The 27,415-nt window shown below is 27.8% G+C and overlaps 1 protein-coding gene across 1 annotated transcript in view; it reads left to right on the forward strand.

Moving 5' to 3' along the window:
• LOC100213020 (glutathione gamma-glutamylcysteinyltransferase) overlaps positions 1–19,075 on the forward strand; it is a 32,387-nt gene extending 13,312 nt beyond the window's left edge. Inside the window, exons 2-5 of the mRNA XM_065813273.1 lie at positions 3,891–4,187; positions 4,598–4,892; positions 10,911–11,033; positions 18,282–19,075. Of these exons, the coding sequence (XP_065669345.1) occupies positions 3,891–4,187; positions 4,598–4,892; positions 10,911–11,033; positions 18,282–19,048 (1,482 nt within the window). The 3' untranslated portion in view covers positions 19,049–19,075. The remainder of the gene's footprint in view (positions 1–3,890; positions 4,188–4,597; positions 4,893–10,910; positions 11,034–18,281) is intronic.
• The last annotated feature ends 8,340 nt before the right edge of the window (positions 19,076–27,415 follow it).

A 27,415-nucleotide genomic window follows, 5' to 3' on the forward strand; every position in this document is an offset into this window, starting at 1 on the left:
GATAGAATGGATGCTCTGGCAATGTTATCAATAGAACAAGCAATTGCAAAAAAATTGGACTTAGAAGATATGATTAAATCATTTGCTATTGTAAAAGCAAGAAAGGTTAAATTGTAAATAAATATTGAAAGTTCACCATGAATATCCATAAAACGGTTTGTTTTTTATTCTTCTAATGATGCCCTTTCTCTTTTAGACAAGGTGCAAAAATGCATTGTAAACATAGTTGGACCTGCTCTTGCAGCCGACCTCCAACCATTATCACATCATGGTAATGTTGCTTCTCTTTCTCTTTTCTACTATTACTATAATGGGCACTGCTCTAAAGAGCTAGCGCCTCTTGTGCCATCTACTTAAATTCATTCTTGTGTTACTCGTCGTTCAATTAAGTGTCATCCTTTTTCTGTGACTGTTCCTAAGTGCTCCAAAAACGCTTAGTTTTTTTCCTCGAACATCAGCTCTTTGGAATTCGCTTCCTTCATCTTGCTTTCCTGATTCATATAATTTGCAATCCTTTAAGTTGTCCGTCAATCGTTATCTTGCCCTACAATCTTCATCTTTTATCTTCCAGTAACCTCCAACTTTAATTAGTGGTTGCTTGCAGCCTTGTTGGAAGTGAAGATGTTTAAAAAAAAAAAAAATTTTTTTAAATATCTATGCACCCTGCATTTAGATATGTCAATACCAGCCCTTAAAATTTTAGTTCGGCATTCAGTAATGATCTAACTAGCAACCTAAAAGTATTTGAGGTCACCAGAAAATCGCCGACCTAATGTCTATGTTTATAGTTAAACTTTTGTGTCAAACTGACCTGAATAATTTGCCCACCTTATTTTTCTTAATTCTGAAGGCTGCAATATCTTGTTGTCTTATTTGCTTGGTTAGCAGATTTACTTGATGTTTCTTGTTTTCTAAGTACACATCTCTACTTTTCCTGTCTGTTTTTAGTGGTTGTGAATTTTTTCTTAAACAAACTTTTATGGAAGATTGCAAGGGTACTCACAAAAAGTCCTCCCAGGTTCAACTTTTATTTTACTCTCTTGATTATGCTAAATGTTAAAGATCTCTGCTATGTTTCAGTATTATTCAGTAATCTCTGCTATGTTTCTGTATTATTCAGTAGTTGAATACCCGCATTGGTTCAATAATCAAAAATTAGCAGATTAAAAAATTAACAAGTTAAAAATAAAAAACAAGAAGTTAGGTTAGATAATTACTTCCTGGCCCAAAAAAAAAAGTGTTTATAATTTCTAAGGCAAATAATACAAACATGCATTTTTACACTTCATATTGTATGATATTATATCATACAATATAATATCATACAGTATATCACATGATATATTGTATGATATTATAAACGTGTCAGTTACTTATTTTTGGTTTGATTTTTTTGCAACATATCTAGAGTAACAGCAACAATTTTTAATAAATTTTCTGTTTTGCTTTATTTTTATTTGTATGTTACTTACTTTGATCACAATAATCGGATTTTCTGCTTTTTTTTAAACTGCAAAAAATTTTTGCTAAATTATTCTTTCAACTAGTTTATTAGTATTTTAAGAATTTAAAAAAAAGCTTTGTCAATTGTGATGATAAAGCACTTTATTAAGTAAACAATCTTTAAAAAATCTGTATTTAAAGTAGTTAAAAAACTCTTTTAAAATACTGATTTTTTTTAATATCTTGTTTAACTAAGGTTACATAATTGTTACAAATTATTTTTGTTATTGTTTTGAATATTTTTTACAAAAGAAAAACACTCACACATGTACCAGAATCTAACTGACATGTTAGGCTTTAATAGACATAAGTTTATCAAATAAGTTTTGTTGCATGTGGTATGTATTAACTGTTTTATTAGGTAGTTTGTTTTACGTTTCAATTTTTTAAATTTTATTTTATATTTCATAAAGAAATTGAATCTTGATGTGCTTACAGCACTTTTTTCAAAATCTTTTGATTATGTTTTTTTTTTTTCATGAAATGTTTTCTTAATTTATTTTTTCATTTAGATAATCCCAACTGTTTGTGTCAATATCCTTGTCAATAATAAATAATTGTGTCAACATCCTTGTAAATAATAAATAATTGTATTATGTTGACTTGGTATTATCTCACTTCTAGTGTTGTTAATTTAAATTTATTGAATTTTTTTTGTATTTCCAAATCAGTTATAATCCTTTTGATCAATTTTACTGAGAACAAACCAGTGGTGTATAAAGTAATTTTTAGAGCGCACCGTAAAATAACAATTTTAAAAAATTACTTTTTCTGAGTTCTAAATGTGTTCTTTATAATAAAACAACACTAGATTTAAAATTTTTTTGAACAAAAAGTATTTTTAGAGGTACTCCAAGGCCTTTGAACATTTATAGGGTCCCTAATATATATGTTAAAAAAGTTCTTAAAAAGTAGCTCAACCTGGCCCTCAAAAGAAGTGAAATTATATAGAAATTTCGAAAACAATAATTGTTTTGTATAAAAACTTATAGTTTAAATTTTTTTTATTAAAACTTTAGATTTTAAACTAAAAATTAAAAAAAGTGCATTTTTACAAGTTTTTTAAGAGTTTTTTTATAAAACAAATATGGTTTTTAAAACGTTTATATAATTTTGCTTTTTTTGAGTACCACATTGACCTACTTTTAAAGAACCTTTTTTTCATATATAATAGGGGCCCTTTTAATGTTCAAGTGTCTTGGGGCACCTCTAAAAATATTTTTTTTTCAAAAAAGTTTTAAATTTAGTGTTATTTTATTATAAAAAACACATTAAAACTCAGACAAGGCAATTTTTAAAAATTGTTGCTTTTCAATGCACCTTAGTAATTTTATTGAATTCATCTATGTATTAATTTAATTGTGCTTTATTATTTCTAATTTTTTATTTGCTTTGACAATCATTGTTTTAATACAATGTTCTCATTTCAAATCATCTGATATCATTACATCAAAATCAATTGCTTTACTTTTTTTTAGTAAAATTGTGTAAGCATATATAAACAAGTTGTACATAAGTCTAGGTTTTTTTCTGATATACATAATAAAAATATAATGGTTTCAGTACAGAGCTTTGAGACATCTCATTTATGATGAGTTCCATATGCCTCCAAATTAAAAGATAATCTTTTGTGCAGAACAGTAATAAATACTTTTGCAAAGTCTAATAATGTCAACTGATTTGTTTACTTCTAATGCTTGGATGATAAAATTAAAATACTACAGCATATTGGCATCTTTTACTTGGAATGAAACTGCTTTGCTTATTTGAAATCAGATTGTTGTCAATAAAGTGCCTTTTTAAAACTTCTTGTATAACACTCAACTCTACAAACATACAAATCTTGTATAATAAACTTTACATACATACAAATCTTTTATTGAAACATTTGAAAAAGTAGCCTCCTCGACTATAGTAGCCCTCTCAGCTTTGAGCAGGTGAATAACATTAAAAAAAAAAATGTTAAATTAAATTTTTAATATATAAATATTTTATACTACTTGTTATGGCTTAAGAATCTTCTCTTATGCAATTTTTTAAAGTTTGATTTCTTGTTTAGCAATTTTAAAAGAAAAGAGTTTTACAATTTGTTTATAAATAGTATAAACAAGTATGAAGTAAACACCTGATATAATATCAAATTGATGTCATAACTAACATATAAAGATTTTCACAAATTCTAGATTTTTGTTAATAAGATAGTAGTTGTTTTTTTACATGGGAATAATTATATATATATATATATATATATATATATATATATATATATATATATATATATATATATATATATATATATATATATATATATATATATATATATATATATATATATATATATATATATATATATAGACACTATAATTTATGTAATTGTGTGTGTTCAGGAGCTCTATTATACCACTGGTTTGTACTCTACGTTAAACCCTAATTTGAGTAGCATTGGACCTTGGTACTTGGAGGATAAACAGCAAACAAACAATAGCAATGAACACTTTTATCGTCGTAAGTTACCTGCATGCTGTTTAGCTTTTAGTAGTGAAGAAGGAAAACAAGTTTTTAAAGAATCATTATTATCCGGTTATGCAAACATATACTTTCCATTAGCAGAACAGTTTCGAACACAAGCTGAACCAGCATATTGTGGAATATCCACATTGGTTATGATTTTAAACAGTTTGGCTGTATGTTTTAATTTATTGCATAAGAATTTTTTATTTCAAATAAAATCTTTATAATTTTTGTAAACTTATAATATTAAATAAAAAGATAAATTTTATAATACTAAATAAAAACATAAATTTTATGATATTAAATAAAGACATAAGCTTTATAATATTAAATAAAAACAAAAATTTTATAATATTAGATAAAAACATAAATTTTATAATATTAAATAAAAGCATAAATTTTATAAAGCTTAGATAAACTAGTAAATATCTTGGTTTATACTGTTTAAAAAATTACAAGAATATTTTTGAGAAATAAATTAATGTCAGTTTTTGATAGTTACGAATTAGAAATTGTTTATATAAATTAATTATTATATTTAAAAACTAGTTACAGTAAATTACTTTTTTTTTTAATAATATAGGTTGATCCAAAACGTGTTTGGAAAGGGCCTTGGCGCTGGTACCATGAAGAAATGCTTGACTGTTGTTTATCTTTAGATTTAGTTCAACAAAATGGAATCACACTAGATCAGTTTGTTTGCCTTGCTACTTGTAATAATCTTGATTTAAATGTTGTGCGAACAGATGATAATGAAAATATAAAAAGTTTTCGAGATGTTGTTGAAGAAATATGTGCTGGACAGGATAAAGTGTTGACTTGTTCTTATTCAAGAAGTGTTCTAAATCAAACTGGTGGTGGTCACTTTTCACCAATTGGTACTTTATGTTTCTTTTTAACCATAGTGTTCTTTGTGTGTACTTGCGTGTTACAAGCAACTCTTTGTTTAGTAACTTGTTGAGTAATTTGTTCTTTGGGTTAAACCTGAGGAGAAAAAAAAGGTGTAAAAATGTTTCATAGTTTGATAAAAAATTTTAAATTATAGCTAGGCAGCCATCTAGAATAAATTAATTCCAAGTTTTGAATAATTCTTCCAAGTTTTGAATGGCGAATTTATGAAACTGTAATCAATGTGCAATCAATTAAAATTAAGTTAATGTTTTTGTCTTAAATAAATGCTGGAATTTCTTTTTATTTTTAATAAATTTCTAAACCTTTTGTGCTGCAATATTTCCTCCTTTCTTAGTGGCTAGGAATTTGCAAGCAATATTGTCCATTCCATGAACTCAGCAACAATTGAAGACTGCAAGTCAAAACATACTTTTTAAAGTTTTTAATTTTATCCAAGTTATATTTTTAAGAATTTAACTTAAAAATACATGCTCTGCATGTATATGCTAAAAAAAATTTAGTGCATACATGCATAGCAGTTTTTTTTTTTTTCATATTTGATACAAAAACATATTGTGCTTTGTCATCATTATAATTTTTAGTCATTATTAGTGTTTAAAAAGTGTTTACCACTATTCATTGTTGTATAAGTAGTTGACAAACAAAATTTTACTACAAGAGAAATTTCCCCTAGTTTAACTATTTAAGGTGTTCGAATTTTCTTGATTAAAACAGTCTCTTGCAAATTTTACTGATTAAAACAGTCTCTTGCAAATTTTACTGATTAAAACAGTCTCTTGCAAATTTTACTGATTAAAACAGTCTCTTGCAAATTTTACTGATTAAAACAGTCTCTTGCAAATTTTCCTGATTAAAACAGTCTCTTGCAAATTTTACTGATTAAAACAGTCTCTTGCAAATTTTACTGATTAAAACAGTCTCTTGCAAATTTTACTGATTAAAACAGTCTCTTGCAAATTTTCCTGATTAAAACAGTCTCTTGCAAATTTTCCTGATTAAAACAGTCTCTTGCAAATTTTACTGATTAAAACAGTCTCTTGCAAATTTTACTGATTAAAACAGTCTCTTGCAAATTTTACTGATTAAAACAGTCTCTTGCAAATTTTACTGATTAAAACAGTCTCTTGCAAATTTTACTGATTAAAACAGTCTCTTGCAAATTTTACTGATTAAAACAGTCTCTTGCAAATTTTACTGATTAAAACAGTCTCTTGCAAATTTTCCTGATTAAAACAGTCTCTTGCAAATTTTACTGATTAAAACAGTCTCTTGCAAATTTTACTGATTAAAACAGTCTCTTGCAAATTTTACTGATTAAAACAGTCTCTTGCAAATTTTACTGATTAAAACAGTCTCTTGCAAATTTTACTGATTAAAACAGTCTCTTGCAAATTTTCCTGATTAAAACAGTCTCTTGCAAATTTTACTGATTAAAACAGTCTCTTGCAAATTTTACTGATTAAAACAGTCTCTTGCAAATTTTACTGATTAAAACAGTCTCTTGCAAATTTTACTGATTAAAACAGTCTCTTGCAAATTTTACTGATTAAAACAGTCTCTTGCAAATTTTACTGATTAAAACAGTCTCTTGCAAATTTTACTGATTAAAACAGTCTCTTGCAAATTTGTTCGAATTGCAAATTAGAAAATAAAATAAAAGGTTGCATCTTGAGAAAATCTGGAGGTGACAGTTGCATTCAGACTCATCGGAATAAGATTTTTCCAAAATCATTTTTTTGTCTCTTCAAATCTCCCACCTTGCAAATGTAATCTTTTCATAGTGGCTATATTCTGAAATTCAGATTTATCATCACCTCCTGTTTTGCAAATTGTATGTAGATTATCACATTTCTCGTGTGATAAGCCATTATAAAGATACTATGATATATCTAAAGATGTTATAGTACACTAAATATCTAAAGATATTCTATACACTAATTGCTTGATTATATGGAAAAAAATACATTTACTTCAATTTCTGAATATTCTATCTGCTGATCAATCCAGGAGGAACAAAATGAATTTATGTCACTATATTTTAAAATTCAACTTCTATCTGAAAGTCAAAAAGCTTGCAGTGATAAATTTAGATCACATAAAATAGCCTGACGATCATTAAAGGAATTAGATTTAAATCTTTTTACAGTGTGTTGTAATTCTTCTATACCTCCTCTTTTTTTAGTTTTCAACCTGTTTGTAAGCTTTATAAAAGGATATTTCTTTCTCATTCTCTCTCTCTCTCTCTAAATATATATATATATATATATATATATAGAACTCTTATATGTTGTCAGAAAGTTTTTTCCGTATTTTGTTGACAAAAAGTAAAAATTAAAATGCAAGACCGGAATTTTTTTTTTTTTTATCAATTGATAGACTGCCTGCCCCAACCAAACCCTCAGTCGATGTAGCAGCACTCTATTGCGAGTCAGGCTAAAAGATAGTAGATGTAGCAGCACTCTGTTGCGAGTCAGGCTATTTGTCAGTCGATATAGCAGCACTCCGTTGCGAGTCAGGCTATTTGTCAGTCGATGTAGCAGCACTTTGTTGCGAGTCAGGCTATAAGATAGTCAATGTAGCAACACTCTGCACATGATTTACAGTAAAAAAATAATAATAAAAACATTATTTAAAAAAATATAAAAATAAAAACATTGTTTGTATTGTTAAAAACATTCAGAATGTTTTTAAAAACATTCTGGTCAATTGAATTTGCGTTTTTTTAAAAAAATGATTAATTTGTAATTAAATTAATGGTTTTAAATTTCTAACAACATGCAAATGTTAGACGAAAGTCAAAAGTAATTAAAAGTGAAGTATGTGTTGGCGTAAGAATCACTTTTTTCCTTCCGTACTTCCCAAATGCAACAAACTATAGAACTATATATATATATATATAAATATATATATATATATATATATATATATATATATATATATATATATATATATATATATATATATATATATATATATATATAGAGAGAGAGAGAGAGAGAGAGAGAGAGAGAGAGAGAGAGAGAGAGAGAAAGAAATTCATAAATATATTTTTATGTATGTCTCTCTCTCTCTCTCTCTCTCTCTCTCTCTCTCTCTCTCTCTCTCTCTCTCTCTCTATATATATATATATATATATATATATATTCTTTTTTTCTGATTTTATTAAAAAAAAAAATAAAGCAAGCAAATACGATTAGTATTTTGTTTAAAGAACATAGCCTAATACAAAATTAAAAAATCAAAGATTAAAATTTTTCTATTACTATATAATGATATATATTTTATGGTATAATAATATAAATTTTTTAAAATTATATATAATTTTTTTTCTAAAATAAATATTGAAAATCTTCAAAAATAAGAAATTCTTTTTATAGATAGTTTATGCTTTTGTTTAATTCGGTGTTTTAACTTTTTTGAACATTTTTGCGTAAACTCACAACAGCAAAAATGCCGCTCTAAAAATGGTGCCGTTATTAACATAATTTAAACATAAAAGTTTTTATAACGTAGTTTCATTTAGCAGCTACTAAATTGAAAGTATTTCAAATTTTTTCCGAAAATGCTATTTTATTGTTTTTTCATTTCAAAAATAAAACAAAATTAAAATAATGAAAATAAAAAAATTTAAAGCTATGGAATCTTTATAATTTATTTTAAACTTACCTAAAATTAATAGTAATAAAAATGTGTCGTAAATAAGTAAATTGTTAAGGTGTAATATCAAATTGTATTTGAAAATATTTGCGGTTCTCCCACACCTCAATTAAAATAAATTCGTTAAATAATATGGTTTTACGCTATTTTTAAAAGGTTTTATTTGTGTATTTATAGTTCATAATTTAAAGTTTGCATAAAACATATCTTCTTTAAATGTACTTTTTGCACATCCATCATCTTTTTTTAAATCTGTCTGAGAACAGGATATTACGGGGTGATTTGTTTATTAACATATTATATTAACAATAATATAAACTGTATAAAAATAAATAACTTCATTTATTATAAAACAAGTTTATATCTGTTTCGAAACATTACAAAAATGCAAAACATGAGTTCGATACTTATTTATATAAAACTTTATTTAAAATTTAACACGCAAACATTTTTTTTAAATGAATTAAAACGCAATACAATTACTATATAGTAATTGTATTGCGTTTTAGTTCATTTAAAAAATATTTTGGGGTTAAATTTTAAATTAAGGTAATTTAAGTCCAACAATAATATGGGTAAGCGGACTTTTTTGAATTTATTTTGTCAACATTACGATCGTTAAAAACCGTTTATGAGTTCATAAACTTTCTTATGAAAAAAAAATCATAATATGTCTTCAAATATCTACTTTGTTTTCAGAGCAATATTATTATTATGCAAAATACTAATATAATTGTTCTAAGTTGAAGACTTAAAATCAAGGTATTAATAAAATTTAATTTGTTCAAATATAAATATTGTAAATGATTGTGGAACTACTTTAAAATGTAGAAAAAATTAAAATTTGCCAAAAGGCCCATATTTAGATGAAAAAGTGAAAAGCTTATGCGGGAATCCCGCATAACCTCTGGGGCCACCACGCCTCTGTATATATATATATATATATATATATATATATATATATATATATATATATATATATATATATATATATATATATATATATATATATATATATTAACATCTTCGCTTCCAACAAGGCTGCAAGCAACCACTATTAGAAATGGAAGTTACTGGAAGAGAAAAAATGAAGATTGTAGAGCAAGAAAACAATTGACAGTCAACTTTAGAGCAGTGCCCATTATAGTATTAGTAGAAAAGAGAAAGAGAAGCAACATTACCATGATATGATAATGGTTGAAGGTTGGCTGCAAGAGCAGGTCCAACTATGTTTACAATGCGTTTTTGCATCTTGTCTAAAAGAGAAAGGGCATCATTAGAAGATCCGCCCCAGATATGGCAACAGTATTCCATATAAGGCCGGGTTTGAGATTTATAGAAATAGAGAATAGAATTCGGATTCAGAAGTTGACATTTTTGCTGATGGCGTTGTTGTTGTTGCTATTACTATTGTTGAAGTAAAAACATTCAAGAACAATTTTCTTATTGATGGATGGATAGTTTTAAACTAGCAGCCTTCTTAGTTGTACACCCAACTGTCCTTTGCCTTCAATCTGAAGATGATACAATCTTTTGTCCTTACTGCAGAGCCATTAATCATCTTTTTTTTGTGATGTCAAAAACTTCATTCAATAGATGGTATTTTCTTTGTTTTACACATTTATCGTATGTCTCCTGCACTTGATCCAGTTTTGCCTGTACAACTTGAATTGATAAATGTGGAAAATTCAAATTCTTTTGTCATAATCTTGCTACTTCTTTCTCAATTTGTTTTATGTGTTCTTGTCTTCCATTGATGGGTTCTCCCAGGAACAAATAGCGACCAACAATTTGGATTGTGAGTGTTATCCTGCTGTTATCTTCCAGTGATTGTTCTTCTAGTGGAACAGTTCTTCTTCCTATGTGACTCATAAAATCATACAAAATTCTTAATCCAGATTGTCTTGTTTCTTAATTGCACGAGGTTCTTCATCCAGATCATCTTGTTTCTTTTAGTAGTGGAAGCACTTTTCTTATAAGACATTATGATTGAAGATAATACTTGGATATCTGACATAACAGTCAAATAATATTCTATATTATTTGACTGTTATGTAACAAATACAGATTCATATATAAGTTTTCATATATAAGTTTATTATTCATATATAAGTTGCTCAAACATGCAGCTTTTTAAGTTTAAATTTTGCTAGTTTCCATAAACTTCTAGAAAACTCCAGAAAATTCTAGAAAGTTTTGCAGATTTCTAAAAACATTCAGATCAGTAGAGAAAATTCTAGAAAGTTCCATAACGATGAATCTAATTTTTTTGCTCCTTTTGATAATTATAAATCAATATTATTTAAATTGTTTTGTAATTTTTTTAGGTGCATATCATCCCAAGAAAGATTTGGTTCTCATATTTGATGTGGCAAGATTTAAATACCCACCACATTGGGTAAAGCTTGATCTTTTGTGGGAAGCTATGAAAGCACTTGATGGTGTCACAGGTAAATATTAATAAAAGGTTCTGAATAGGGAATTTTCTTTTAATGCTTGCCATAAGATTTTACTCATTTTTATTAATAATGAAAATAAAAAATTATTTATTAATTTATTATAACAGTGACTCTTAATGTTGTTATTAATAATTGTGAATTATTTTAATTTTTTATACAATTTCTAAAAACTTAAAAATAAAATATAACGTGGTTTTCAAATCACAATATTTCACTTAAATGATTAAAACTAATGATACATAATAATGATGATGAATTGGAATAACTCTAACATGTGGGAGTACTGTATTCACTTAGTTTCATAATAAAGAAATAATTATTTGAGTTTTACGGTTAAAAGGAGAGTGTTATACTGTTTTTTGTAAAGCAAATAGCTACATTTAATGCAAAAGACACACCAGTTGCAAAACACATACGAAAGACCTCCGTTATTATTGTTTATATCTGGTATAAATATGGCTAATTTAACAGAAATGAGATAATAATAAATAAACAGAAATGTAATAGTTATAACATAAAATAATAATACAAAATAGTTCAAATAATATGATAAGAAGGAAAATAACATCAGCATTATAGTTAACAATATTCTACTGTTACTACATCTTTTCATAATAACAAGTTTCGTGATAGCAAGGACTTTGTGTTTACAAAAACTCCAAAACACAAACCTTGTTTAACAAGGCTCGTGCTTTGAAGTTTTAAGCCTTGTTTAAAAAGTTTTATGTTTTGGAGTTTTTTATTTAACTTAAACTGAAACACCCTACCCACTGATGATGATGACTGGGATGGTAGTGTGTTTCAGTTTGAGTTAAATAAAAAATGTCTGCTTTGATGGTGGATCAACTATAAACTTAAATTGCACAAATTTGAAAGAAAAAAAAAGTATAAACTGAATATTTTCAAAGATTTTTCATTCAAAATCTCAATAAATTTGAAAAAAAAAAAATTATATTAACAACTTTTTCGATGACTTTTTTTATAGTGTTTCTTACTTTAAGTAGTTATATACTTGAAGTTTCTAAACTCCTTTATCCCCCCCTCCCCCCATACACTTATACTCTTTTTCTCTACTTTTTCTCTTTAAAAGTTGAATAAACTGTTTTAAGCTACTCGATGTTTAATAAAATTAAGACTTTTTTATTTATCTTTAGGCTTAAAGTCAAAAAACTTTAGCATAAAATTTTCATACATTTATCATACATGAGACAAAAATTTTCATACATTTTTTTCTTGATTCAATGCATGGGTTTTGCATGTGTCTCTGTTCTTATGACAAGCATCTCATTTTATTGTCTCCTAATGAGGGTACAGGTCTAAAACTCAGTTTTATGGTTCTGAGGCTGGCAGTCAGGTTTCCCGAACTCTGTGGTAGCTCTCAGAGAGGCTGATTCCATCAACAACTGAAAAACATCAGAGTATTAACAGTGTCATGTTGCGCATGGATGGTGTCCCTGTTCTTACTTTTAATGTGCATTGTCGAGGCCACATTTGGAAAACTAGGTTTGAATCCACAGACTATTCTTTTATGTGCTTTCATTGAGCACCACTTTACTCTATTGCCTTTCTCTTTGTTCTACATTGCTCCCCTTTATCTTAAGAATGCACTCTTTTCGATGTTATTTCTGATCAAATTGACAAAGCCCTCTTTATCCATCAGCTGATTACTGTTGTTGGTGACTTTAATGCATCATCTTGGCTCTAATGTCAGTGCACAGTGGTTTATTTTGCACTTTTTGTAGACATTTGACTTTATTTTGAAAAAATCTCTTTGTGCGGCATGGGAAAATAAAACATGGTCATGATATGTTTTTAGCTTAATTTTTGAAGTTCCATCATTAAAAAAATACTCCTAAGGGCATACTATAACTCTAAGACACCAAAATAACACACTGCAAAACACCCTAAAAAAGGTCAGTAATAACATTTTTTCAGATAGGTATACATAGTCAAAACTCATATTTTTAGGGTAACCTTTCAAGCTTTATCCATTAAAAATACTCCCATGTTCATCACCATGGTTGCACTATAAGCTGTAGGACACCGAAAGGGTACTTTAAAGCATGCAATTAAAAATTTTTTTTATATACAGAATTCTTATATAAACTCTAATTAAATGTTTTTACGTCAGTTAGATAAAAAAATATTCTGCTAAAAATATTCACAAAATCATAAAATATATCAAGGACACAAAGAACACACACTGAAAAACACAAAAAAAAGACACTAAAAAGGAAAGTTATTTTTCTAAAATAGTTACATAGTAGTAATATGTTTTTGAAACATTTTTTCTTCTTTATGAATTAAAAAAATCATTTAATAACTGTAGGACACCAAAATGTTTGATTTGATTAGTTATTGTCTATAAAATAAAGTTAATATACGATGTTGCAAGTGTTTTTAATTGCCATACATCTAAAGCAATAAATCTAGGGCCCCATAAAATTTTTAATAAATGAAACAATTTTTTTATTATATGTCAAAATTTAAAAATTCGATGATCCTGTTGTGGTTTTAAATGCAAAGATTTGATGACTAAAAGCTTTTAAATTAAAAGAACTTGGTTAAGTCATTCTGTCATCAAAAAAAACTAATTGTGGTAATTGAACGCATCGGAGAAATTCCGATCTCACAATTAGAAAACAATCAGATACCAGACTATTATAAAACAATTTATTTCTACAATCAAAATTCATATTTTTATTTTCATGATCATTTAAACTTATAGAGTAAATACTTTTATGATAACATTATTTTGAAATAAGAAAGTAAAATTAATTATAAACAATTAAAAGCACGGTAAAATCTTAAAAAGAGAAAAATAGTAATAACAAAAACAGTTAAATATGGCAACACTTGAAGAATATAGCTTAACAGAGCGTCAATTATTTATTTTAATAATTGACAACAATGTCACTTGTGTATCTGATTTGACTACCATAATAGAAAATGAAACGCAAGCTAGGTTAGGAGAAAATGAAGTTGGAATACCAAAAAATATTTTGCAAAAATTTCAACACTTGAAAGAAAGAAAATTTAAAAATTTAAAATTAGAACAAAAACTAAAGTAAATAATGTCTTTGAATCTTCTGATGAGAATGGTGAAGAATCCAGTCCGTATAGGATGATAAAACATTGGTCAGCTCTATCAAGAGAACATGTATATAATATATATATATATATATATATATATATATATATATATATATATATATATATATATACACACATATATATACATATATATATATATATATATATATATATATATATATATATATATATATTTAATATATATATATATATATATATATATATATATATATATATATATATATATATATATATATATATATACATATATATATAGTTCTATAGTTTGTTGCATTTGGGAAGCACGGAAAGAAAAAAATGATTTTTACGCCAACACATGTGTCGCTGGAGTTTAACCCATTAGTTGCAGAAGACCCATTAGTTGCAGAAGAATGGAGCAAAGGGTGGTTATTTTGCAAAAACTGCTTAGATAGATGGCATTCTAATTGCTCATTTATGCGCAGAAGTGCATCAGCTGATGGTATTTTAAACAATCTTTTTGTTTGTAAATAAATTACTTTTGTAACATACAGTGGCAGAAAAAAGTCATGTGTCTAGTACATTTTTAATGGAATTTTTTGCTAGATAAAACAGAAACACCAAACAATCACTCTATATTTGTACAGTGTTTACCTTTTTCATAAGCAACAGTAAATAGTCAATCAGGAACTGGAAGAATTACTTGTACTTAGTATATCCACCCTTAGCTAAATGCAGCTGTTCAATTCGTTGAGGCATAGACTCAATAAGATCTTGAAGATGCTGTGGAGTGATGTTATTCCAAGCATTTTGCAGCAAATTCCAAAGTTCATCCTGATTGCATGACTTTTAACCCTGATTTCCCTTAACAGGGTTTCCCATACATGTTCAATGGAATTTTTATCTGGGCTCTGGGGTGGCCATTCCATTTGCTCAACATCCTTATTGTGTAAGAAATCACAAACTCGCTTAGCTTTATGGCAAGGTGCATTATCATGTTGGAAGATAAAGGAAACTTTTCTGTCATATAGCTCCCTAGCTGTAGGTAACATGTGATTTCTTAACACTTTAAGATATTGATTCATGTTGTCCCAGCAATGGTAACAAATTAACAAATTCTGTAAAATGAACTAAATTTGTGGTCAGACACATGACCTTATTCCACCACTGTATGTGTATTTGTTAATTTTTTAAAGCCAAATTCTTAGACTTTAACCTTAAGATGGTAATTTCAAAACTCATTTTTTTCAAAAACCGCTAATAAGGCCAACTTAAGCATTGCAGCAAATAAAAGCTTTTATTTTGTAGTTTGGAAATCATATAAGGTTTAGTATGGCGCCATTAGCGGTTTTTGAGAAAATGACTAAAATGTTCAAAAACTACAGCAAAATTATGTAAAAAAATTTACAATTTTTGTCTAACTTTTATGAAAATTGTCGAATTTTCTTCCTGAAATACTATTATTAGCAAAAAAAATGTTTTCTTTTATGTAGGCTCTTTATCCCTTATTATTAAATAATAATTTTCCAAGTTTTAGATAATCTTTTTTTTTTCATCACTTTTTTCCAAGTATACTCAAAAATTTTTTTGTGTTTTAAAGTGTTTTTTTTTCTTCCAAATTGTTCAAGTTTGCATGGCCGTAACTTTTTAAATAGACAAAAATTTTAACTTTTTTTTTAGCTTAAATCTGCATGCTATTTAATTATACAAAAGTTATTTTAAATTTTAATTTAAAAAAATTAAATGTTTTACTCATGTCCGCCATTTAAACCACTGTGCAGTGACTCTTCAGGCGTTAAGGCCTAAAACTTTTGCCTTTCTTAATCTTTAAATCAAATAGTCAACTTTCCAACTCGCTTTCCAGACTATTTAAATCGTTTACCTTCTCTACTCATCTTATGTCTTGTTTCTGATCCTAGTCAGTGCTCAGTTTCTCCACATTCACCCTTAAGTGCTTCTGGTTCGATCTCTCTTTGATCACAGTTTGAACTCCTTAAAACTATTATCTCATTCTTCTTCATCATCAAAATGGTCCTATTGTCGTACCTCTTACAACTAGCTTGAAGCTGACTAGGACTCTTTCTGTGATTTTCTTCATGATGGCCTTTGGGTAGAAATCTTTTGTCTTCCTGCTGACAAATGTGCTTCTTACATAACTTTGTGGATTCAGACTGGCATGAAATCCTTTATTTTCTCTCAATGATTCCAAGTCAAGTTTTTTGAACCTTTAATTAACAAACAGTTATTCTCTCATCTTGAATCTAATAACTTACTTTCTGATCATCAATGTGGACTTTTTGATCTTTTTGTTCTACAACTGATTTGCTAACATTAATAACCAATAGGTTTTATCGTGCATTAGATAGAGGCGGGGAGGTCAAGGCTACCACTTTTGACATTTCTAAAGCTTTTTATAAAGTTTGGCATGCTGGTCTTCTCCATAAGCTTTTTTCTTATGGTGTATCTGGTAACATCTTTAAAATTATTGAGTTCTTCCATTCCTATCGTAGTATAAAAGTTGTCCTCAGTTGACGAACAACACTCTTCTTCATATCCTGTAACTTCAGGGGTTCCTCAAGGTTCTAACCTAAGCCTTTTTAATTTACATTAACAGTCTTTTTAATTTACATTAACTATCTTTCAGATATTTTGACATCTAAGGTGACATTATTCGCTGATGATACAACCATTCATTCTGATGATACAACCATTCTTATCTTGATAAGAAGCCAACACTCTCTGATTGTTTGGAGGGGGCATTTGAGCTTGAAAAGGATCTTACTTCTGCTACAGAATGGGACTCACAGTGGCTGGTGAACTTTAATTCAGATAAAACCCAATTTTTTTCACCCAGTCGTTATCGCAATAATTTCGATCTTCCTTAATTTATGAACGGTAATGTACCTGATGAGTCATCTGCCCTTCATCTTCTATCTTACCTCAAATCTTACAAATTTCAAATCTTACCTCCGATCTTTCTTGGGAACCATATATCGAATTCATTGTAAAATTAGCATCTGCTAAGGTTGCATCTTGTTATTATGCTTAAGACTTTCTTACTCTGATTCTATTCTTTATCTTTATAAATCTCAAATCCATCCTTGTATGGAATACTGTTGTCATATCTCATGCGGATCTTCCAATGATGCTCTTTCTCCTTTAGACAAGGTGCAAAAACACATTGTAGAATTAGTTGGAACTGCTCTTGCAGCCAACCTCCAACCATGATCACATCGTCATAATGTTGCTTCTCTTTCTCTTTTCTACAAATACTATAATGGGCACTGCTCTAAAGAGCTAGCGTCTCTTGTGCCATCTATTAAAATTCTTTCCCGTGTTACTTGTCATTCAATTAAATTTCATCCTTTTACTAAGTTGTTGTTGTTTTTTTTTCGATACGGAAAGTTCGAGTTATCCAAAGAAATTTGCTGAAAGGGGACAAAAAAATGGTTCGACTTATCAAAGTTTGAGTTATCCGAAAAAAAAATTAAAGGGTTTTAAGGGACCAATTGAAGCTGTTCGAGCTAACTGATATTCGACCAGAAATTAACTTTACACACACATAGAGAGATAAAGTTATTACAATAAGTCAAGCTGCATCAAAGTTTTTTAATTTATTTTGTTAAAAATACATTTAAAAAGATATATTTACTTTTAAAAAAATGTTAAAGAGAAGAAAAAAAATCATGGTTGAGTTAGCATGACCTTAAATTTTACTCTGGATAGTAAGGTATTTAACTTTAAAAATTTTGTTACAAAAAAAGTGACCTATTTTGTGCATGTTATTTCTATTATTAAAACTTCAGAACTTTAATACAGAATAAAACTACAAAAGTAAAACGTTAAACACAGCAAAAGCAGAACATTACACAACAAAAGTAGAACATCACAACTAAGGCAGACTCGTGAGTGCTCTATAACCTCTAAACAATCTCGATTAAAAGAACTTAAATTTTTTCTTATTATTTTTAACCCTTGTAGTTCATTTAGTTTCTTTGGGGCCCATCAGTATTTTAAAAAAATTTTCTAAGTTTTAACTACGGCCTATAAGAGAAGGTCCCCAGTTGATATTTAAGAATATAGCCACAGCTCAAATAAAAAATATCTCAACAAGCATTTATAATTTATATATTAGTATTAGTTAATAATTAAATAATATTTCTTTAGGTTTACCAAGAGGTTATATTGTTCTTCGTAAAACTGAAGAAATGCCGCTACTTCTCTTTCGTCTTTCAAATATATTTCGTGTTACTATTGCTACAAATAGTGTTTCACAAAGTAGTATGGCAAAATTTATGAGATCTTGGCGTACGTTTTTAAAAAATGGATCAGTTAAAATCGCTGACAGTTTAGATGTTACAATAGGACAAACTTTGGCCGGTTTAAATGAGGCTCTTAAGGAGTTGCTAGAGGGGGATTCTGTTTTTAACACTCAGTTTAATACGCATTGCATTGATACTCTTCCTCCTGATCATATTTCTGCTGTTCGAAAGCTACTCGCATCATTAGAGAATACCGAAATATACCAAATCATTCATTCTATGGTAAGTAAATTCAAGAAAAACTTTTTTCAATCCAGAAGTAATTTTATATCTAATCAATGCACCTGTATTGAAAGAGTCGGCAAGCCTTTTGTCAATGAAATAGATACAAGTACGCATGATGGACGTAAGGTATTGACTACAAAGACTAACCCTTCTACTTTGTTAGATAATTCAAAAGAACTAGTTACTGATAGTCATTTTATTACGATGCTGATTTTATGCTGGCCTTATTCATTAAATAACACAAATGATATTTCAACCTATTTAGCTCGACACGTAGAAAAGGTTTTATTGAATGGTGATGATCTTCTAGTAAATGAAGTGAAACAGTTAAGACATCAGATTCAATCATTACTTGAACTGATTAAGCGAAATCCTCCTGTGTTTTGAATAAATATTGGAATTTTTTTATAATAATGAAGTATTTCTTTTATATATATATATATATATATATATATATATATATATATATATATATATATATATATATATATATATATATATATATATATATATATATATATATATCCTCTTTGTGCGAAATTTTTTCATGAGATTAGTGGCGAATCCAGGAGATTAAAAATCCTGGAATGACTGCATAAACAGAATGCGTAGTAAATGTATAAATGTATTTATTTATTTTTATTACATTTATCACAAAATGGCGCATGCATATTTGGGAAGGAGAAGTTAAAATACTTTGAAATACAAAGAATTTTAAAAATGTATATTTATTGCAAGTCTTTATTAATAAAGCAATTATTTATACAAACATATTTTTATATATGGTCTACTTATATGTTGACCACCACTGGATCTGCCAATTATCTCGTGGTTTAAAAACAAGTTTTATATAAAAAATTTTACATAAATATTTTTTTTCAAATTTTAAAATTAAAACTTGAATAGCAGCTTAGAAGTACCTTTTTAATCCGCACTTAAACTGCATATTAACAAAAAGCAAATAACCTAAAATTTATTATAATTGGTTTTAGATTTTAGGGTTCTATTTTTCGCGCTTTTTGACATCAAGTCAATGAATTATTTTATTGACTTGATGTCAAAAAGCGCGAAAAATAGAACCCTAAAATCTAAAACCAAGATAAAAATATAATTTTTGTCCAAATTTTAGGTTATTTGCTTTTTGTTAATATGCAATTTAAGTGCGGATTAAAAAATTACTTCTAAGCTACTATTCAAGTTTTAATTATAAAAATTGAAAAAAAATTGTATGCACCATTTTGCTCTGATAAACTCGTAATTAACGTTCAATTGCTACCATTAAGAATGTCTACTAAATTAAGCAATTTGTATGTTGCCTTTATTTCAAGAATCGTCACACCATCAGAGAAGATCGTTAGCCTCGTAATCATCACCTCTTAAACATCAGAGTGTAAACCTCGTAAGCACAATGCATACAATTTTACGGGGGACAGTAAATACGATTGAAAAAAAGTTTTAATTGAGGTGAAATAAAATTTTGTTGCCAAATTAAATGTTCATACTCTGTGTAGTTTAGGCAACTTTGAAATATTACAGCGTCTGTATGATTGTTGCCTACGACATTTTTCCGTTAAATGATCAGGTCTGTGAATTATGAAAAGACGAAAAAAATTAAAATGATAAATTTTGCGGTATCATAAAATATAAATGTTTGTAACGAAAAAAACCCAGACCGAAGATCTTTTTAAAAAAAAAATCTTAAAATCACAATAGCCTGTCCATATTTGAATAAGATTTTAAATAAATACGTTGTAAAATGAGCATTATAGTTTATTAATTTGATCTCATCGTTTTTTGGCAATTTTTCTTAATAATAAGCTCTTTCTTGGTCGGAATTCTAGTATTTTTTGTGAAAATTAATGAAAAATATTGTATTTTGACAACTATATATAGTAAATATACGTCAAAACCAACTATAACTACGATCTATAGTAGGTTAAGGCACTTTTTCAAGAGATTTATCTAAATTCATGTTAACGCCGATGAGCAAAAGTGATCTAAAAACTCTAAAATGGTGTTCTTTAGATTCAGATTAGGGGTAGTAAAAAGATTTTAAAAATTATATATAAAAAATAAAAGTTTCTTTAAATATTGAAAAAACCTGAAGCAAAAAAAGTTATAACATATCGACAGCCTAAACCAATCGTAGCTCAAGTCATTTTTTTAACATTTTGTTAAAATATACATGCATACATATGCACACACACAGATATATATTTATATATATATATATATATATATATATATATATATATATATATATATATATATATATATATATATATATATATATATATATATATCTGTGTGTGTGCATAGGATGGATTAGACATCAGGAAAGTGAAGTCCTAATTCAGATTAAAAAAACGTCGACAAATGCATCAAATTCAAACAACAGCACAGTGAGACAAAATCGAGTTTTTTGTGTCAAAATTATTTTCGTAGTTTTTTTTATTAGAATAGCTATATTTATATATAAAATGCATAAATAAAGTAATAAACATGTAATTATATAATATTAAAAAAATTAATTATTTTGGTGAAAAATACGAAATATTTTTAATGGACAAGACAAATTTTATCAGTGTAAACATTGAAAATATTACTTTTCGATGCATGTATTTGTCATAAAATAAATTTTTTAGATTTATATTTACAAAACTTATATATTATAACAGTAATGAAAAATTTTGTAGGTATTCTTTGTGTACAAAACATCCTTTTTACATGTTCAGTATTTCTCATCAACTGACCATTAACCGAAGACCAATCTTTTGTTATAACTTTTTTTATTGCAAAAAGTTGCAAAATATTTATGATGCATGGCTATTTACATACATTTAGCATGAGATTTACATAGTCAAATGTTTATAGAATATTGGAGGATAGTTTATCTGATACCTAATAGTAAAGGTTAGTAGCAAAAAAAATATCAAAAACTGTCTGTTTTCGATGCATAAACACTAAAGATTATATTTACGTTAAATTATTTTTAAAAGCCTGAGCGAAAAAACATTCTTAATTAAAATAATATAGTTTAAAATGAAAGTCAATTTAATAAAGTTAATTTAAAACAATAGTAGCATAAGAAAGTTGATAAATAAAAAAATGCAAAATAGCGTTTTGGAACACATATCAAATTGACGTGTAAATAACCGCATAAAATTACGCTTAAATTAATATTTAATATTTTTTTAACTAGATATTTCCTCTAATGAACATGTCTTCACCATTATGAAAAATTTTCACCGTGCAATGCTGATATTGATTTTTTGGTATTTTAGCACACTCTGTCACACTGTGAACAGCAAAGAAAAACCTTCACTGATTTTGTTAGAATTTAAAGACAGTTTATCGCGTGAACAAGCGTAGTGGTCAGAATTCTTGCTCAGAACCGAGAGGTCCGATGTTTGACGCCTGTTCTAGCCTAATAAGTGACATTTGTAAGGGAGGAGGCGTGAGCTTCCTAGTTAAATGCTCTTTCGCGGTGCTCTGTAATAAGACCGTAAAAAAAAAAAAAAAAAAAAAAAACGGGGCTCTAATGATATTTTTTGGGGGGGGGGGGGGTTGGGGCCATCAACCACGACACTGAATAATTACATCACCATTAGTTTAGAATTTGAAAAAGTTATCGGAAAAATCTATTTTCCGCAAGAAATACCAATCAGTTTTATAATTTATTAATCAAAGAGTATAATCTATTAACAAGAAAACAAATGAACAAAAAACAATCCGTTTGTTTAATTTGTTTTCCGGTCAGAAAACAATTAAACAATTTTGTTCTGGTTAAAAAATAACTGAAGTTTAATTTAAAAAGATCAACACCAATTGTAAAAAATACTTTCCAAAAAGTATTTATAATACCAATACAAACACTGGGTTAATAAAGCAATTAAAATACAAATACAAAATGCACTCGAGCGAAAGTATTTAAAATACAAAATACAAAATACTTTTGGAAGCATTAAGCAAAAAAACTAAAATTTAAAATGAAAAAAAAATCTAAATGTTTGTTTTCAGCGACAACAATTGTTCAAAATGTTTATCTGATAACGATTTCGGCGCGGAACAGCAATTAAGGCTCCTTTAGAATATAGGGGTTCAACTGGAGCAGACAATGGAATAGTTGCATTATTAACTCTGAAAGGTTTCTTAACAACTCCATATTGTTCCAAACATGCTAATGAAGATGTGAATAAGCTATCTTCAAGATATTTTAAAAACTCGATAGTGACTGCTGCTGACTGATAAGCTTGTATGCAGCTTGTTTTTAGTAATTCAAATTCAAAAAAATCATCAGTTCCAGATGTTGATACTTCGTCAGAATCTGCAGAGCTTTCAGCTAAAATAATTTTTTGTGCCTCTTTTATGAAGGTTTTTTTAATCCAGTTTATCTTTTCCTCTGAAACCCATTGCAGTTTCAAATGAGATGCAGCTGCAATTGTATAGATTCTGGATGAACTACTGTATTCAAAAAATGTGGGAAACGCTGTTCTATGTTTGAAATCAATCCCTCAATTAAACTTCCGCTCTGGATAACTTTTGGAATAAGCACCGCAAGTTTCTTTTGAATTTGCTGAATCGTTGGCATTAGGAATCCCAGGAAGCAATTATTTTCCTCTTGCAGTTTGTCCAGAACATCAGCAATAGGTTTCATAAACTGTTTGTATTCTTCTTATACCTCCAACTTCACTGTTATAAAACGGCGCGATTTTAATGCATACATGATTTGGGGGAGCCTTTCTTTTACTCTTGGCTTCTTACAGTCAACATATGACACTATAATAGAATTTCATCGAGTTTCCTTTGGTGTCCTTAATGAAATTTTAGTAAAATTCTCCACAGCATTGGATGCTTGTGTGCTTTGGCTGAAACGTGACCACAGTTTTAAACAATTGGCCATTGCTCTTATGTATTGTCGTTTTTGTAAACCCCGTCCATTTTTAATCAATTTTGAAATGTCACTGTTTGCCAGCAGTGACATTTCAGTTTATTACTATAGTTCAGAGTATGACTAGCACATCTCATGTATTTTGGTAAATACTTTTTATTACTTGCTTGTTCTCATTTGTCACTTCATATGTATCTTTCTCTCTGATAAACTTTGTGGTTTTACTGATTTTAATAATATCACATTTTCACTATTATCAAAATTGCAATCATCTTAGCATTCACTAAATGCTTCAACAAAATTTGAACAAAATTTTAAGAAACAGTGAGAGCTATGAAGATCAAGCCCAAAGCCGGAATGGACTTAAAAAGTTGCTCTGCAATTGCTTCAAATGTATGACTTCCTTTGAAACGTTTGCAGGCAAGTGCAAAAGACATTCGAGATGAATCTTTTCTAATCCAGTGAGTTGTAACTCCCATGTAGCTCCTTTTTAAACAGCTCCATATGTCTGCTTATTTTTAAGAGTTTGAATAGACAAAACTGTGGATGAAGGAGAAAGACCAGAGACTAAATCTTTAAATAATTGTTTTTCAACTGTTATTAGTGGTTGAAATTCATTTATAATGTAGTTGATAATAAAATCCTTTATTTTTGCTTGCGGAAGAACTTCAGACCTTACTGTTAATTGTTATTTACTTGTATTGAACTCAATGTTAGTTAACCACTAATTCTACTACAAAATGTTTTAGCAGGGACACTTTTTTTGGACTGACTAGTATCATTCGGACCTCTTTTTCTAACATTTCTGGACATTTCTTTCTTGTATGCATTGTAGCCGCTAACTGAGCTTGGATGAACAACCTGAAAAAAAGATTAAAAATTAAATAAAAAATTTTTTAATTGTGTTTTGGCAGTTACAGATCGTGACCTTGGAATAATAGGGTTCGTTATCCATTTTGTAATTTTGTGAGAGTTTGACTTTCAATTTTTAATGATTTGACTTTTTTACAGCGTTATTGTTTATATTGAGAAAATATATGTTTTTATGCTTATGTTGTATATATGTTTTATGTTATATATATGTTATATATATGTTTTATGCTTATGTTATATTTATGTTTTATAATTAATCTCATAGTTTTTAAAATTGTTTGTTAAAATTCAAACAATTAAATTTTTTAATCTTCTAATTTGACAAGTTTTGTTTTTAGTCCTAATAATTTAAGAGAAAAAAATTTTGTTCGATTCAAAATTACAAAAGGGAGATTGGACCCTATTCTAATGCCACAAGAATAAAGAAAAAATATTTCTTTAATAGCAATTACACAAAATCAGTAGAATAAAATATTGCAATTGCACAAGCAAAATAAAAAATGCTTATTAAATTAACGAAACAAAAGAAATAAAATTTTTTAGGCATTTTATGTCTTATTTTTACATTTTTCTGAAATATTATTAAATAGGTAATCTCTTTAGTTACAACTTTGACAATTGATGACAATTGATGACAATTGATAACAATTGATGACGATTAGATATTTTGCTTTAATTGAATGATTTCTGTTGTTATATAACTTATTCATAAAAAATATTCAATTATAGTACTAAAATAATTATGTAAAGTATGTCTGTTATGTTGATTTAAATATTTAAGCAATCACTTAAGTATAATAATGACGGTAATAATAGTTATAATAATAGTAGATAATTATTAAAATGATATGTTATAATAATAGTAACTACCTTTAGATGCATTAACAGGTTTAAAGTTGAGTCAATTTGTGCTGATAAGAAATTGTTTGCTTTTAACCTTAACCAACACTTTTTTTTCATCAACAAGTTTGGTTATTTTAAAATAATGTCCATCTTGGATTGAAGGAAAATTTAGTGTTCTTGATTTTAAACTTATGATTCCAGGATCAGACGACTGAATCTCACTAGAATCTGAATTTTTTTATTATCTTTTTATTTTTCTTTATATATTATCAATATGCTTGTATATAAAATTAGCTATGCTTCATATATTATCAGCTGAAAAAAGTTTAAACAAAAAAAAATAAAAAGTATTTTGTATTTTGAAAAACACTGAAAATAGAAAATACATCCAAAATTGTATTTCAAATACAAATACAAAATACTTGATTGAAAAAGTATTTAAAATACAAAATACATATACTTCAAAAGTATTTAAAATATGTATTTCAAATACTAGTAAACAAAATACTTTACAACACTGATGATTAGAGGTATTAATCTTTGTAACTGAACTCTCTAAGAATTGTAAATCAAATCCAAAACTACTGTTTACGTATGTAAATAGTAAAACAACCAGTTAAGATAAACTCTTTGATCATTTGTAACGAAAAATTTATAACATAATATTGTAAAATAGCTTGTTGTTTAAATAATTGATTTTTCGTAGAATTTGAATGTAACTTATATAGTAAGAAACCAAACCATTGGAAACGATACAATATTTTAGGTACATCGGAAAAAATGCAACTTTCAAAACATTTTGGCATTTAAACTTTTTATCAAGTTTTTGAGAATATCTGCAGCCCAATCTAGAACTTCAACTAGAAAACGCTTTTGTGACTTTCCCTATATTCAACCAAATATTCAATGACCTAAGGATCACGGCCCTAAATAAAACAACTTATACATGTCAGTTTTGACAACGATTGGTGTGTCTTTAGCAATAATTTTTCTTACAATTTTTTGGTTTGTTATGAGGTCTACTTAGCAGACATCTTGGCAAACCTTATCCAATCAGTAAATGTATGGTTGCATGTTTTGCAATAATAACTTTTTCTGATGAGCTTGCGTTACGTTATCTATTTTAAAGCAGGTAGTGGGTGTGTTATAACGTAGCGACGCTCCATTAAGCACTAGTTTTCTTAAAATACGCCTGGTTTAACAAGTATTTCTTAACCAGAAATAACAATTGTCGAAGCACTTAATCTTCCACTGCCGACATATTGCATGACTATGTAAACAAGCACGTAATTTTTTAAACCTTTTATATTTATTATTTATACTTTTGAACATTAATTTTTACTCACTAAGCCTTTATAGATTAAAAAATAAAGTTACTTGACATTTTACTTAATATATATAACTTTTTTTTAAAGTTACCTTATTTTATTTTGTTGAGAGAATAACATGCTATCAATGTTTATTTCACTTACATAAATTATAAAGCTTTCAATAGCTTCTAGGCTTTGTCATTATGCTCCTTCTTTACCAAGAACTTTTAGTTTCTTACCCAGAGCAGTAGCTAGGCTCCCCCACACACCCCAAATTTATATTGCTCATAACTGTCACTTATTTTATTGAACCAATATTAAAATTTTCTTTTAATTTTAATTTGTTGAACCATAAAAAACTTCACACCTCCATAAGCCATATCATGTAAAATATTGTTTAGGAAACAACGACGTTTTTCTGAATTTTTTTTTTTAAACTCATTAATCTAAAATTCTTATTATAGAATTTAATAACTTATTAAAATTGTTTTGCTAATAAAATATGTTACTATTGCCAATTAGTATTTTTATATTTATTAGAAATATATTGCAAATAGTTTAGCTTGATAAACGAGTTTAATAGATTAAGTTGGCGTCATTGGCGCCAAACGCCGGCTTAATGGGAGTGTTGCCTCTTCTTCGCAAATGCTGGATCTAGATTTCTTTGTATTTACATAAGAGTATAGTTGCATTTGGTATGCACATTTTGGTAGCGACCTCTAATATCACTACATTAGTCTTGGCGCCTAATCAGGAATATTCCCGGTGTCCCGGCGGCCTAGCCCGCCCCTGAAGTTAATAAACGTGAAAGCATAAATGAAAGTAAAAATATCAAAC

Source organism: Hydra vulgaris, chromosome 12, assembly GCF_038396675.1.
Source record: "Hydra vulgaris chromosome 12, alternate assembly HydraT2T_AEP".
Lineage (NCBI taxonomy): Eukaryota > Metazoa > Cnidaria > Hydrozoa > Anthoathecata > Hydridae > Hydra > Hydra vulgaris.